The sequence below is a fragment of the Macaca thibetana genome, chromosome 7 (genome assembly GCF_024542745.1).
Source record: "Macaca thibetana thibetana isolate TM-01 chromosome 7, ASM2454274v1, whole genome shotgun sequence".
Classification (NCBI taxonomy): Eukaryota; Metazoa; Chordata; class Mammalia; order Primates; family Cercopithecidae; genus Macaca; species Macaca thibetana.
The window spans coordinates 156,585,296-156,598,992 of NC_065584.1; the positions used below are offsets into that span (position 1 = coordinate 156,585,296).

The 13,697-nt window shown below is 36.5% G+C and overlaps 1 protein-coding gene across 13 annotated transcripts in view; it reads right to left on the reverse strand.

Annotated features, from left to right (window-relative positions):
• MYO9A (myosin IXA) overlaps window positions 1–13,697 on the reverse strand; it is a 307,192-nt gene that overhangs the window by 79,082 nt on the left and 214,413 nt on the right. For 9 of the 13 annotated variants that reach the window (XM_050796252.1, XM_050796251.1, XM_050796254.1 and 6 more), the window contains 6 exons: window positions 13,097–13,219; window positions 11,042–11,191; window positions 9,512–9,831; window positions 7,303–8,874; window positions 3,570–3,669; window positions 2,858–3,073 (listed from right to left, as the gene is read on the reverse strand). In XM_050796252.1, the coding sequence (XP_050652209.1) occupies window positions 2,858–3,073; window positions 3,570–3,669; window positions 7,303–8,874; window positions 9,512–9,831; window positions 11,042–11,191; window positions 13,097–13,219 (2,481 nt within the window). The remainder of the gene's footprint in view (window positions 1–2,857; window positions 3,074–3,569; window positions 3,670–7,302; window positions 8,875–9,511; window positions 9,832–11,041; window positions 11,192–13,096; window positions 13,220–13,697) is intronic. The other 4 variants (XM_050796257.1, XM_050796255.1, XM_050796262.1 and 1 more) reach the window with 2 other exon arrangements.

Sequence of the window (13,697 nt, forward strand, 5' to 3'; positions counted from 1 at the left end):
ATAAACAGCTTTGTTTGATCAACAGGTTTTTCTGGCAGTCCATGGAATAGACATCAGAGAGAAAGAAAATTCAACACAGATAAGGATTAGAGAGTATCTCAGAGAACAGCAGAAACAGGAATATAAGAAGTGACAGCAGTTTGGGGGGAATAATGAGAAATTTAATTTTACTATGCTGGAAGTAATAAAGATTGAAATTCTGGAGAGCTATTCAGGAGTCATATCCATAGAGATGATTGCTTTAAATTTAGGGGATGATAAAAGAAAACTGTATAGAGAAAAGTATAATGTTTCTAATACTAATCCTATAAATAAGGAATAGAAATGATTCTACTAACCCGCTTACCATCCAGAAAACGGAGAAACTAAAAAAATATATAAAAGTTACCTTAAAAAAAAAATGTTTAGCAGAACATGCCATTCTTCTTGAATAAATGCCAACATGGTGTGTATAAAAATGGAGTGAGAGCAGCATACAGAAACTAAACAGTTATTCAAATGGCAGAGTTTGAAGTAAGAGGTTAAAAAACACCAAAGTCACTAAGGAGGGAAACTACTACACTTGTTTCCCCTCCCAGAGCAGGTAACAACTGATTAATAATTTAAAAACTCAACAGGTAATGCTTATGAAATCTCCTTCAATTCATTTGTGAAAGTCTTTATCCCATTAGATTGAGTTACTTCACAATTAGAAAGGTCATACAGCAATTTCTTCCAAGATTTAATGACACACTTCAGAGTAATAAAATCAGTTTGTTCAGAAAAAAAAATCCAGTTTTTAAAACTCCATGTACCTAGAAAATCAAATCCATTTAAAATCCAGAAAATATCTGGATTGTGAGATAGCAGTAGATTTTATTTAGACATAATACATCTTCATCTTCACAATATCAGATAATGTTAGAACATGGAATATTCTCAAGATAAATAAAAAGAGAAACACATTTAAAAATTGTTCCTACCCACCCCATCCCCAACCCCAGTAAGTATCTATCCGCATATTCTACAAAGCAAAGCTGCTTCATGCAGTGTCCACAAGAAACAAGCACCATCACCTGTTCCTAAAATAGCTCGTGATGAAAGAGAAGGAAAGGAGAAAGCTGGAGACATGACTAACACACTGTGCAGGGAAGTGCTCTACAACTACTGGCATGCAATGACCGTCAAGCAGGTGAACAGAGGCTAGAACACTGAAAGGAGCTGAATGCTCCAAGCAGAAAGCCCAACTTCCTGGTTCATCTCAGTAAAAGTTCCCAGTGTAAAAAAAGTCTATCACCAAAAGGACTAAGGGTTGTTACAAAGGAAACTCTCAGGAACAAAACAGCAGTCATAAATGCCAAAGTTTTTCTGCAAACAATAAATCTATGTATACTAGACAAAGCAGGACTTCTCATTAAAATTAGTTTATTCCATTACATAATTTCGTATTTAACTGTTAATCAGATAACACAGTATATTTCCTTATTTATAACTCAAATACAGGGCACCTCTAAAATGCTGTTATTTTATTCTACACTGAAGATTTTGGCTCTAATTATATATATTAACAGATACACAGAATGTTTCCAGTTTCTGTAATCCTACAGTTCGGCTCAGGTTAATGACTCATTTATCTAATCAGGGGACTTGTCCTGCATTCTTCTCTTTTTGTTGTTTTTGCCTTCATAAAACATCAGTTTTGTCACTTAAAAACTGGGTATACCTCCAACAAAAGAAAAAGGCAACGAGATTATTCTGGACAATAGGAGAAATTTCAATTAACTAAATCTTGGACAATTCAAACAGCTTAAAACAGTTCAAAGATAGAATATTTAATGAGTCAAATAAAGATCATTCTAAAATTTTTCTCCAATAATTGACAGACACTAAAGAATATTAGAGAGCTCAGTTACAGATATGCATGGAAATAAAACGTTATTTCACTCCACTTCATCAGTGATGTTTTGGTTCATATTAGACATATGGTCCTTACATTATATATTTCTAGGACAATTCCAAAATGAAACTCTTTGCCTTAATATACCCATCAATACACTAATACTTGTCAAACTACATATACACCTGATTTGGGCTGAAAAGGTGATATAGTTATATTCTTAGCTTAAAATAGTGCAGCTTTATTCAAACGCAACATCAATGTTATATTGTGTGATTAATGCAAATTCACATTATATATAGCCTTCTATTTGGCTGGGTTGGTCCAGGAAGACACTTTTTGCTCACTGTATGTTTAAAAATTCATGTTTATTTCTTATCAGTGAAAAGTGAGGTGGAGGAAGCAAGTTTACAGGCAAAAAATGTACAAGTGCATTGTAGCTAAAAGCTACTGGATTATTTCAGACCAAGGATCAGTAAACTAAACCAAGGATCAGTAAACGATAGACAACAGGTCAAATACAATCTACTGTCTGTTTTTGCAGTTTTATTACAAGACAGTCATGCCCATTTGTTTACTTAGTGTCTACGGCTGCTTTCACACTATAGTGGCTAAGTTAAGTTGTTAAGTTAGGTAGTTGCAATAGAGCCTACATGCCCCACAAAATCTAAAATATTTATTATCTGACCTTTTACAGAAAAAATGTAAGGACCACTGCTCTAGACCTTTTAAGATACAACATGGAAAATTTCTACATTAGTGCTAAGTCAAATAATCTTAATTTTGCCTAATTTATACCTTTTTAAAGTGCCATTTATTTGAGTTCTATTAAATTAAGGTTTAGCTTAGTTGCTGTGTTCACTGAGGTTTCCCATGTACAAACCGTTACATGGGAAGAAGCTGTGAAGGTTAGCTTTAGATTAGCAAAGACTATTTCCATCAGATTTGCTTGCTATTTTTCTTATATTGCTGTAAAATTACCATTTCGGAGTCACTGTGAGAGGCCTGATCCAGGCTGGGTGTAGGCCCTAGCTCACAGTGAGAAGCTTGGTCAAGGGAGAGAAGGGGCTCAATAATGTCATCGTAATCGTCTTCCTCTGTATCCCCCTCCCCATCGGCAAAAGTACCTCTAGTCAAGAAATCGGAGCGCGTCCGCGCCATTCGAGCTTTCTTTTTATGGGCCGGTCTGGCAACCTGCTTGACCAAATGATAAAACAAATAACACAACAATGTTTGGGTTTTTTTTTCTTTGTGAGATGATGCCAATGAAAGACATCAGAGGGCTCATGAATTTCTTGAAATATCCCTCCACCCCACCATGCCCTTTCCACTAGGAGAAGTGACAGGGATGACCAAAAGGAATTTGATACATTACTCTGGACGAAGGACGAGAATGAAAGCTAAATCTACACTGTTCTACATAGCCAAAGAAGTCATCTTTCACTGCCATAATAAGTCAACAACGTCACTTGCACAAATTGCCTTCTTTTTCTTAGCAACTGGGTTCTCAGGCACCATTCCCTGCCTGGAGTACACCTCCATAATTATAACAATCTCAGCTCATGGCTTCTTTCTCTAAAAACACTTGGGAGTAAATGGGTAGATGAGGTGCTCTACCTACAAGAATAACAATTTCCAAAATAATGTACATCTCTTTTGCATAGAAGATAGATAAACAAGACCCAATACTTACCTCTCTTTGGCCTGGCCCAGCTAACTTCACAGGTTTCCATGCTGGTTCATCTTCTTTACGGAGTTGAGGATTTTTACTGTTTAAGGCTTCTTTGCTGACACTTTAAATAAAACAATGAAATTATGTTTCAGTTCTTAGCAGATATCCCATGGCAGCCAGGTTAAAGACTTCCAGCAAATTCCATAAATATTTTCAACTCTTAGTCAATTCCCAAGACACTAAGTCATATTTTTTCTGTTTAGCTAATTAGTAATAATAATCCTGAACCTACACATATGACTGAATTACTAGAGGCCTTGTCCTGATGATCAGTGGGTATATTCCACTATGAATATGACATGTTTAAGAATACTAGTTGCAAAATAAAACTCAAGAAATAAAATAGATCTGATGATGAGGAAAGGAAAATACCAAATCCCTGAATCTTTAGAATACTAGTCTTACAAGGGGCCTTTCCATCTAATCATTATAAAATATCTGAAAAATAGCCATCCAGTGATGAGGATCTCATTATATTTTATACTGAGATAGTTCCTATTGGTTAGAACACTCCTTCTGAAATCTGTCTTTGTAGCTTTCGTCCATTGTCTGAGTTTTAAAACTTGACGTTGAGGCCGGGCGCAGTGGCTCATGCCTGTAATCCCAGCAGTTTGGGAGGCCGAGGCAGGCGGACCACACGAGGTCAGGAGTTTGAGACCACCTTGGTCAACATGGCAAAACTCCGTCTCTACTAAAAATACAAAAATTAGCTGGGTGTGGTGGCAGGTGCCTGTAATCCAGGTACTTGGGAGGCTGAGGCAGGAGAATCACTTGAACCCAGGAGGCAGAGGTTGCAGTGAGCCAAGATCGTGCCACTGCATACTCTAGCCTGGGTGACAAGAGTGAAACTCTGTCTGAAAAAACCCAAAAAACAAACAAAAGGCTTCATGTTGAATAGAATAAAATCAACACTGGCAGGATAAGAAGTTGTTATCAAACTTAAAGTATGCTCCAGACCTGAATAACTGTATGATGGGACTATTTTATCATTAAATTCTGGGCAGAAATAGATGTCAGAATCTGATGAAAAAGTGTATATAACCTGCACCTTCATGGCCCCAATTACCTATATTAACTCAGTACCATAAGTCTCAACAACATATTGATAATCTCTCCTGAGTAGAACTGTAAGCTCCTTGAGAATCATATCTTACTTCCAAGCATAGTGCTGGCTAAAATTAGACACTAACTTATGATACTAGTTGGTAGATTAATTGTTCTTCCATTCAAAATCTTTCATTTAATTTTTATAAAAGAAAGTCTAGGAGACGTAAGAAATTATCTTGCCCTTTGCCTCTATGCAATAAGCCTGAAACAAATACAAATAGATGCAATCTTTGCTAGCTAAAGTCTTCATAGAGATCTCCTTTTTTGTATGTAATATATGTAAGCCTAGCAATCCTAGCTTGTCCTAAAGGATTCTCTTCTGGCTATCAAAATCTCTCTTGCCACAGTTGAGCCTATTGGACCTTCATTTATCCTCCAAAGAGAAACAACGATTAATAGAATCTTGATAGTACTTGACCACTGCAATTAACCTTTTAACTCACAGCAATTTTTAGACTTCACCATGATTTTTTTGGTCCTCTCTCATTAAACAGTTAAAAACTACTGTGTACTCATCATGATCCACTACAGTACAAAAGGGACACTAACCTAGTATTACTTTCTAAACATAAAACCCAATGCTGATCCTTGATGATAAAATGCAAGTTCTAGTCCCAGCCATTTCTCTAAATATATGATCCTGAATAAGTCATTTCACCTCTATGGACCCCAGTGGCCTTATCTATAACATGTGGGAACTAGACTACATAATTCAGAAGCACCAACATTTATGATTCTACAAAATGTTCATGTTTCTAGTATTACTTATATAATAGAACGAGATTTAAAGTATGAATTTTATCTGTAGAGTTTAATATAATCTAATATACAATAATTTTAAAGATAAGGAGACCATTAATAAAGCAATAAAGGAAATCAGCTCAAATAGACCTACAACTATGTATCTTGGAAAAATAAGATAAATAATTCACAAGGATGATTAATATTTTTTGGAATCTACAATTGTTTTCTACAAAACAAATTCATGGATCCCAACAGCTACTTTGTAAGTGTATACATCTATAATACAAACACACACATAAATGTCATAATTAACAGACATTAAAGAAGAATATTAAAGAGCTCACTCACAGATATGCATGGAATAGCATGTATCACTAAACCTAGAATGACAGGGAATATGTTTTTAACACTCTCTTATGGGTGCATATGCTACACAGAGCCTTTGAACTTCTGGGAAATCTGTAGGTTAATGGGTGGGAATAATACTTAAAGCTGTCACTAAGCTCAACTGCACTTTATAATACTATAGAAACTCTTGGTGGAAAAATAAATTATTGATCATCTCTTGCCCACATTTACAAAGGATTTCTCTAAAATCCATATGAAATTTTAAAGGGTGGAACATTTAAATGTTCGGGTTATACATAAAAGGAGAGAAAAGGTTATTTTCATTGTTAATGTAAAATTTATTTTCTTAGCCCAAAGATACAGCCCTCCTTTCATTTCAATGATGACATTCTCCCACAAGAACCAAAAGAATCTACCAAATACAAAGACAATACAAGTATCTTCAATTTTGTTAAATTTGTTTTTATGTACCACTTAAAAATGCTTTTCTCATGACTACCACTAGTTTAAAAAAGTATAAAGAAATTCTACTCAGGGCTGGGCATGGTGGCTCACACCTGTAATCCCAGCAATTTGGGGGGCAGAGGCGGGTGGATAACCTGAGGTCAGGAGTTTGAAATCAGCCTGACAATATGGTGAAACCCTGTCTCTACTAAAAATACAAAAATTAGCCAGGCATGGTGGCGTGCACCTGTAGTCCCAGCTACTCAGGAAGCTGAGACAGAAGAACTGCTTGAACCCAGGAGGCAGAGGTTGCAGTTAGCTGAGATCACACCATTGCACTCCAGCCTGGGTGACAGAGTGAGACTCCATCTATTAAAAAAAGAAAAAAGAAAAAAGAAAAAAGAAATTCTATTTATATGAGGTATAAAAAGTAAACTCTTGGAAACAGAAAGTAGAATGATGGTTGGCAGGGGCTAGACGGAAAAGCAGAGTTGTTCAGTGGGTACAGAGTTTTATTTTACAAGAAGAAAAAGTTCTAGAGATCTTCTGCAAAACAAACAGTTAACACTACTGTAAAATGGTTAAGATGGGAAACTTTATGTTATGTGTTTATCACACACAAAGAAGTAAAATGAACGTAATGATGATCATAAATAGGCCGACAGCTGTAACAAAACAAATTAACTTCTTTAAAGCCTGAAATGAACAACCTTGGACTACTAAACCTCACAGCTGTAAAGCAACCAGTATTCGGTGAATGCCTACTATGTTTACAGGCACTGTACTGCCCTTCACAAATGCTTCTCACTTAATGGGGAGGAACCCAGTATTTACTCTGCTATTCATGATTAGTCAAGGATTCCTAGGGTATAACTACAACCAACTTCAGGTGATGGTAGAGTCAACAATTAGGGAATATTTTTACAAAGAGAAAATGGCCAAGTTGAGCAGCCACTTTACACAAACAGTTGGAGCAGAACAAGGCACCTTAATAAAAATACTCCAAGAAGTTTCCCATTTATACATAAACATAAACAAACATTTCACTTACAGGGGAATATTCATATTGTCCTTTGGAGTGAAGAAAATGGGCCTAGTATTTCCCTCTCTGGAAAGGTCATCAGAATTGTGGCTATAAGACTGAGTTGGCCTAAAGTGTTCTCTTTTTGAAATGCGATTATTAGAGAGTTTACAGGCTACATTCAGCTGGGCACCCATTCTGTCTGTCTTGGATAATTCTTTAACAGTACTAGATTGGCATGGACTTCCTTTTCTTTCAAAGAACACGGTGACAGGTCTATCCTTTGCGGGTAAGCGAGCAGAGGAGCTGTCTTTCTGGGCAAGAGCTGCATCTTTTACTGATAGGGACCCCAGTACGTTAAGTTCTCCCTTATTTGAGGTATTTAAGCTGAGGAGAGAGGATGGCCTCTCTACTCTCTGCTTTGACTGATAGGAAGATGGTACCACCAAACACTCTCCAATTCTTGGCTTTTCAATTGTCTTGAACGCTTTGCGCTCCTTCTCTAAAATATCTGTTTGCTGGCGAATCTGTTCCATCATCTCTTTTTCATTCTGTTGCTGCAACTGCTTTTGCCTTTCTTCCTTCTCAGTGTTTAGCTTTTCTAACTTCTTAAGCATAGGATTAGAAGACTCTGTATTCAAAGGAGGAACAATTTGATCTTCTCCTGAGCAGTGATACCTTCTAGTATCCCTGTTGATATCCAAAGTAAGAGCTTCCCCTGGTGTGTCTTCATTTTCCAATAGTTTGTTTCTTTGGATACTTGTGTCTAGTTGGGAATTTGTTTTCTGTGGGTCTTGTTGGGGGATATAAAAAAAAGTAGGCAGACTATTTGAAATGAAGGAGTCTTTCAGCTGTGGTTTACAGGTAATAGACTCAGAACTGCAGACCACCTTTTCCTTCATAGTTCCATCCTTCAAATGCTCTGCATAGCTAGTCTCATTTGAGGCACTGAGGGCATTGTCCCGTGAATCAAATTTTGGACTGCTGGATATCTTAGGTGATGGAAACAGCAAGTCTCCTTCATCTGAAATTACAGATTCTAGTTTGCTCTTTTGGCTTTCCTCAGAGCTCAGAAGTTCCAAGCTTCCTTGAGAGCTCTCACTATCAGGTGTACCCTGTGGAGACTGAAGGCCTTCAGGCACCAATTCTGTAGACCATCTGCGATCCTCTGAAGGAGAAACACCACCAAGAGAACGAACTTTCAGCAATTCTAAGCTAAATATAGCTTGCTCTAGTTCTCTCATTCTCCTACTTTCTCTTTTAGCCCGGCCTACTTTTTTCTGATGGAGATCCTCCAAGGATCTGGGTCTCTCTCTTACAAGCACATCTTCCTGCAAGTCCACACCACTCCGGCTTTGGGCTCTCTCCTGCTGCTTGTTTGGTGACTCCTTCAAGCAGTCCACCGAACTTTCATGGCTAATTCGATTACTCTCTGTTACAGATTTACATTCCTCTATGGCTTTTATTCTGTTGTCAAAAGAACAATCCTCCCATTCTGAAGGGTCTGAACCCTGAATTTCCAGAGATCCATATCCTTTAATATTCACCAATCCAAGTTCTGGTTTTGTTTCTCTTAGCCTTTGTTCTTTTAAAGCTTTAAATCTATATAAAAACAGACAAAATGGGTTACAGAAATATCTTAGTTACCACTGAAGAGAACATACTTCCTGAGAATTTAAGAAAAAATGCAGTTATAAAATCTTTTTACAATACCTAAGTACTTCTTAAATTAACTTGAATGCACATTTTACAATTTTCCTATTTCCATGGGTCAGATGATATTTCATTAAGTGTATAACTTCTACCTGGGCATTTCAGTCAAAATGTAAACTAATTCAGAAATAAAGCTCTCACTTTAATATTAGCTTTATTTTAAAGTAAACCTCAAACTAAAGTGAAATTTTAATTTAAGTGTGAAATTACAGTTTCTGAAAGTAAAAACAGTTGAATATTGCCAATTTTGTAAGATTCGGCCTAATGTAAAAGTTAATTCTTAGCAGTTATGATCACAGACCATGTAGATTTTCGATCCAATTTAATTCAATAAAACCTTATTTAACTTCCATTATAGACAATACAATGTGGGTTAAAAATCAGTAAAAGTATCACAGTATAGTGGAAAAGAAATTGTATACAACCAATTCTAATACAAATTAGACAAGTGTTAACGCAGAGGTATAAACAAAGCACTTGGGATGAAAGAAAAAAAGCAAGTATTATAGTATAGTGTAGAGATTACCTTTGTCTGGCTCTGAATCCTCTACATGTTGATTGCAAAAGGATAATTTTTTTCCTTTGTTCTTGGTACCTTTTACTTTCCCTGTAGGCTTTCCATCTTGCTTGTATGCAAATAGCAGCCATGTGCCTGCGCCTATAGTGATCTCTCCATTTCTGCTGGATAACGATGGCTGCAGCCCGTAGCTCCAAGTACCGCTGCCTCTCTAAGTGAGCACGCCAGGAAGCTTGGAGAAGAGCAGCTGCACTAGCCATAACAAAAGCATCCTTCTGCACAGCTGCATCTCTGACTTGCTTCCGATTTAGGTAATTCCTCCAGAATCTCTGTGGGGAAGACAAAATAACAGAAACTGGTTGTCATATCTTACATTGCATTTTCACAAGAAAAAAAGAGAATAAATTTCTTATGTCATAATTACAGGTTAAGTGCCTATGCAGCTAAATTCTTGGTGATTAAAAATAAGTTTTCTGGCCAGGCGCGGTGGCTCACGTCTGTAATCCCAGCACTTCTGGAGGCCAAGGCAGGCGGATCATGAGGTCAGGAGATCGAAACCATCCTGGCTAACAGTGAAACTAAAATACATCTCTACTAAAAATACCATCTCTACTAAAAATACAAAAAAAAAAAATTAGCTGGGCGTGGTGGTGGGCGCCTGTAGTCCCAGCTACTGAAGAGGCTGAGGCAGGAGAATGGCATGAACCTGGGAGGTGGAGCTTGCAGTGAGCCGAGTTCACGCCACTCCACTCCAGCCTGGGCGACAGAGAGAGTCTCTCTCTCAAAAAAATAAAAAATAAAAAAATTAGTTTTCTACAAAAGCAGAAAGTGCAACTGAAAAAGATAAATAGAAAAAAGTTTTCTCTTCCAGGTATGTTTGGCTAAAACAGCTATTTTAAATACTATAACCTTGATGGAGTTAATTACAGAACTTAATTTAAAGTTTTTGGATGATTCATGTCCTTCAAATTATTAATAATTTTAACATATTATATTCTTTTGTTACAATTTGCCCAAATAACACTAATGGGTTTAAGGTAATCCTGACACACATTCCAAAGATGAAGATACTAAAGATTTTCTTGCACAAATGGAAAAGATATTATGGAAATGATATAAATCAATGAGGGTATTAATAAAACAAATAAATGTAAAAAAAAAAGGTACCTATCATCCAAAATGAGTGTCTAAAACCAACAGTATATATAAACTCTCAAACATCACTCCAAAAACTGTTAAATAAAAACAACTATGTCAACAAATATTAGGTAACTCTTTAGCCCCTACTCAGACCTCACAAGACATTATAACTAAAAATTCAATTTAATTTAAATTCAATGGAATCAATATTTATTAATAGTCTATTATATGCCAGATAATCTGTTGGGTGTTATGAGCACTTCAAAAGTGGGTATGACATATTCTCATTTCTAAAGTTTACATTATTATTGAAAATGTTTTACAGTAAAAAGGTTCTGGTTACTAAACAAAGGCCAAATAAATTAGTCAATCTCATGCAAAGAATCCTTTGCTTCTCACCTGGATAATAACAGATGCTTGTCTCAGATGGAGGAAATGCTGCCTACACAGCAAGACCCTGAACCATCGCTGCAACAATATGATTCTGCGGAGCACCTCTTGGTGAAGCAGATCTTGTAAGTGCTGTCGTTCCTGCTCCTTTAGAAAGACCTACCAAAAGGAAGATGAGGAACGCAGCGAAAGAAGAAATGAGAAATTTATTTCATGAATCATCCTTTCCGTGATAAGCTTTTAGAGAAGAACAAACACAGTGGCAGGCATGTAAATGAAGTACTGATAAATACTATCCAAAGTAGTCATTCTCAAATTGAAATGAAGACAGTAGAATAAGGAAGGTGAGTTGGGTGTGGTACTACATGCCTATACTCCTAGCTACTCAGAAGGCTGAAACAGGAATGTTGCTTAAGCCCAGGAGTTCAAGTTCTATGGCAAAATAGAGAGATCCGGTCTCAAAAAAAAAAAAAAAAAAAAAAAAAAAGACAGAAAAAAAGGAAGGTAAGCAAGGGAGGAAGGGAGAGAGAAATGACAAGGTCAGCAAGAGTATCAAAATTCCAGCACCAGAGATTATGCTACATTACTCCATTGGGGAAACCACTGCTATAAGTAAATGTATTACTGGTAATAAATCATATTTTTCAAAGGTGTTACGGTGGGGAAAAAAGTTGAAAACCACAGATCTTGAAGCTTGAATCATATCATGAATAAACCAATGATAACAGTCTTTTTGAAATCCAGAGTGCAGCCGGGCGCGGTGGCTCACGCCTGTAATCCCAGCACTTTGGGAGGCCGAGGCGGGCGGATCACAAGGTCAGGAGATCGAGACCACGGTGAAACCCCGTCTCTACTAAAAATACAAAAAATTAGCCGGGCGGGGTTGTGGGCGCCTGTAGTCCCAGCTACTCGGGAGGCTGAGGCAGGAGAATGGCGTGAACCCGGGAGGCGGAGCTTGCAGTGAGCCGAGATCGCGCCACTGCACTCCAGCCTGGGCGACAGAGCGAGACTCCGTCTCAAAAAAAAAAAAAAAAAAAAAAAAAAAAAAAGAAATCCAGAGTGCATTAAGCTTCTCACTGTCCAAAGTTATTAATAAGTTTATTTTATTTACTCCTTCATTCCACTAATGTTTAGGGCTTGGGAGGCTGCAAAGGTGAAGGAGACATATCCCTTTAGAAACAGGAATTATACCTCTCATTTGAGAGCAGGTAGATATTATATACCCAAAGAGGAAGATGGTAAACTAATAAGGGCCAGAGACAAAAGATCCCACCTGAGTAACACAAACAGTTGAAAATAATAATAAAGGCATGCACAGGAGACAATGGGACAATTAATCTCCATAAAAAAAGATACTAAGTAATGTGAAGCCACAATATGAAGGTTCTCAAAAAAGAGAAAGATGTTTGTATTTAATGAGGAGGTTATGAGGGGGTTATTATCAAGCAGGAGGCAGACATAAAGAACTAAGTATATTAAGATAACAATTTTAAAATTATGAGTAGAATAAATTAAATGGAATGACAAATACACTAGAATCAGATAAGTAAGCTGTTCACTGTATAAGCAATGTAGATGAGAAGAGATAAGGAATAAAAATAAAATGGAAGCAGTAGTAATGGAGAAACAGAAAGTGATGTGAGAATCTCTTTGTAAAAGGAAAAAAAATCCCTAAAACTTTGTGAAAGGATTAAAGCGAATGGTATGCTAAAGACAATTATGGTTTCTAGACTGAGAAACTGGAAAAGGGATGACAGAGAAAGAAAGTATTTGATAAATTTAAGACCAGATGAATCTTAAATTCATCTTGGGCAAGCTGACTTGGAGATTACAGTAGAACATCTATGGAGAGATGATTTTTAGGCAGTTAAAATTAGAACTACAGCACTGGCCAGAGCTCTGTGATTAATACTGACTATATAATTAAATAAAAACCTGGGTCTAACCAATTGTCTTTTGATATCTGATTCACTATCTTTTTAATAAACAATCTCATAGGCAAAAATTATTATTTTTTAAATAAATGCACTCAATTTTGACAAGAGCTATACAGATTATATTTACCATGGTTTTTCCAACTTGATAATTATCTGGATTAAGATTTATTTTCCTGAAGAAATCCTGAATGTTAAATTTGGATGGAATAATATTTCGGGGAAGAAGTACATGGAAGTGGCTCACAAAATCCTGAAAAATAATAAAAAAAATTGTAAAATCAGAAAGTAGTGTATATAAACAAGACCTTAAACTAATTATCATTTTATTAATCTTTTCCTCTTTCTTTTAAACAGGGTGAAACCAAGAAGTGCATGTTAATTTAAGATATAATAAAAGGTTAATTCGAAAAACATAGGAGGCGGAGAAAGATATTGGGTTCTACATATCATATCATCAAAAGGGAATGAGAGGAAAAAAAAAAAGGGCAGAGGCTAATTATCCCTTTTGAGGAAGCTTTATAAAAGACCAAAGAAAAAGTTATTTAACAAGCACCTAAAATTTCTATCAGGGAAAAAAAAAGCAAACGTGGCAGGATAACTGAGAATGAGGCTTTCCGTCCCAGTAACAGCAAAGACTTGCTCAGTTGCTGAACAGCTTCAATACAATTTCCATACCCACAGCAGTAATTGCTGATAAGAGTAGCTGTGAGCCTTCTTGGCAGCTTACT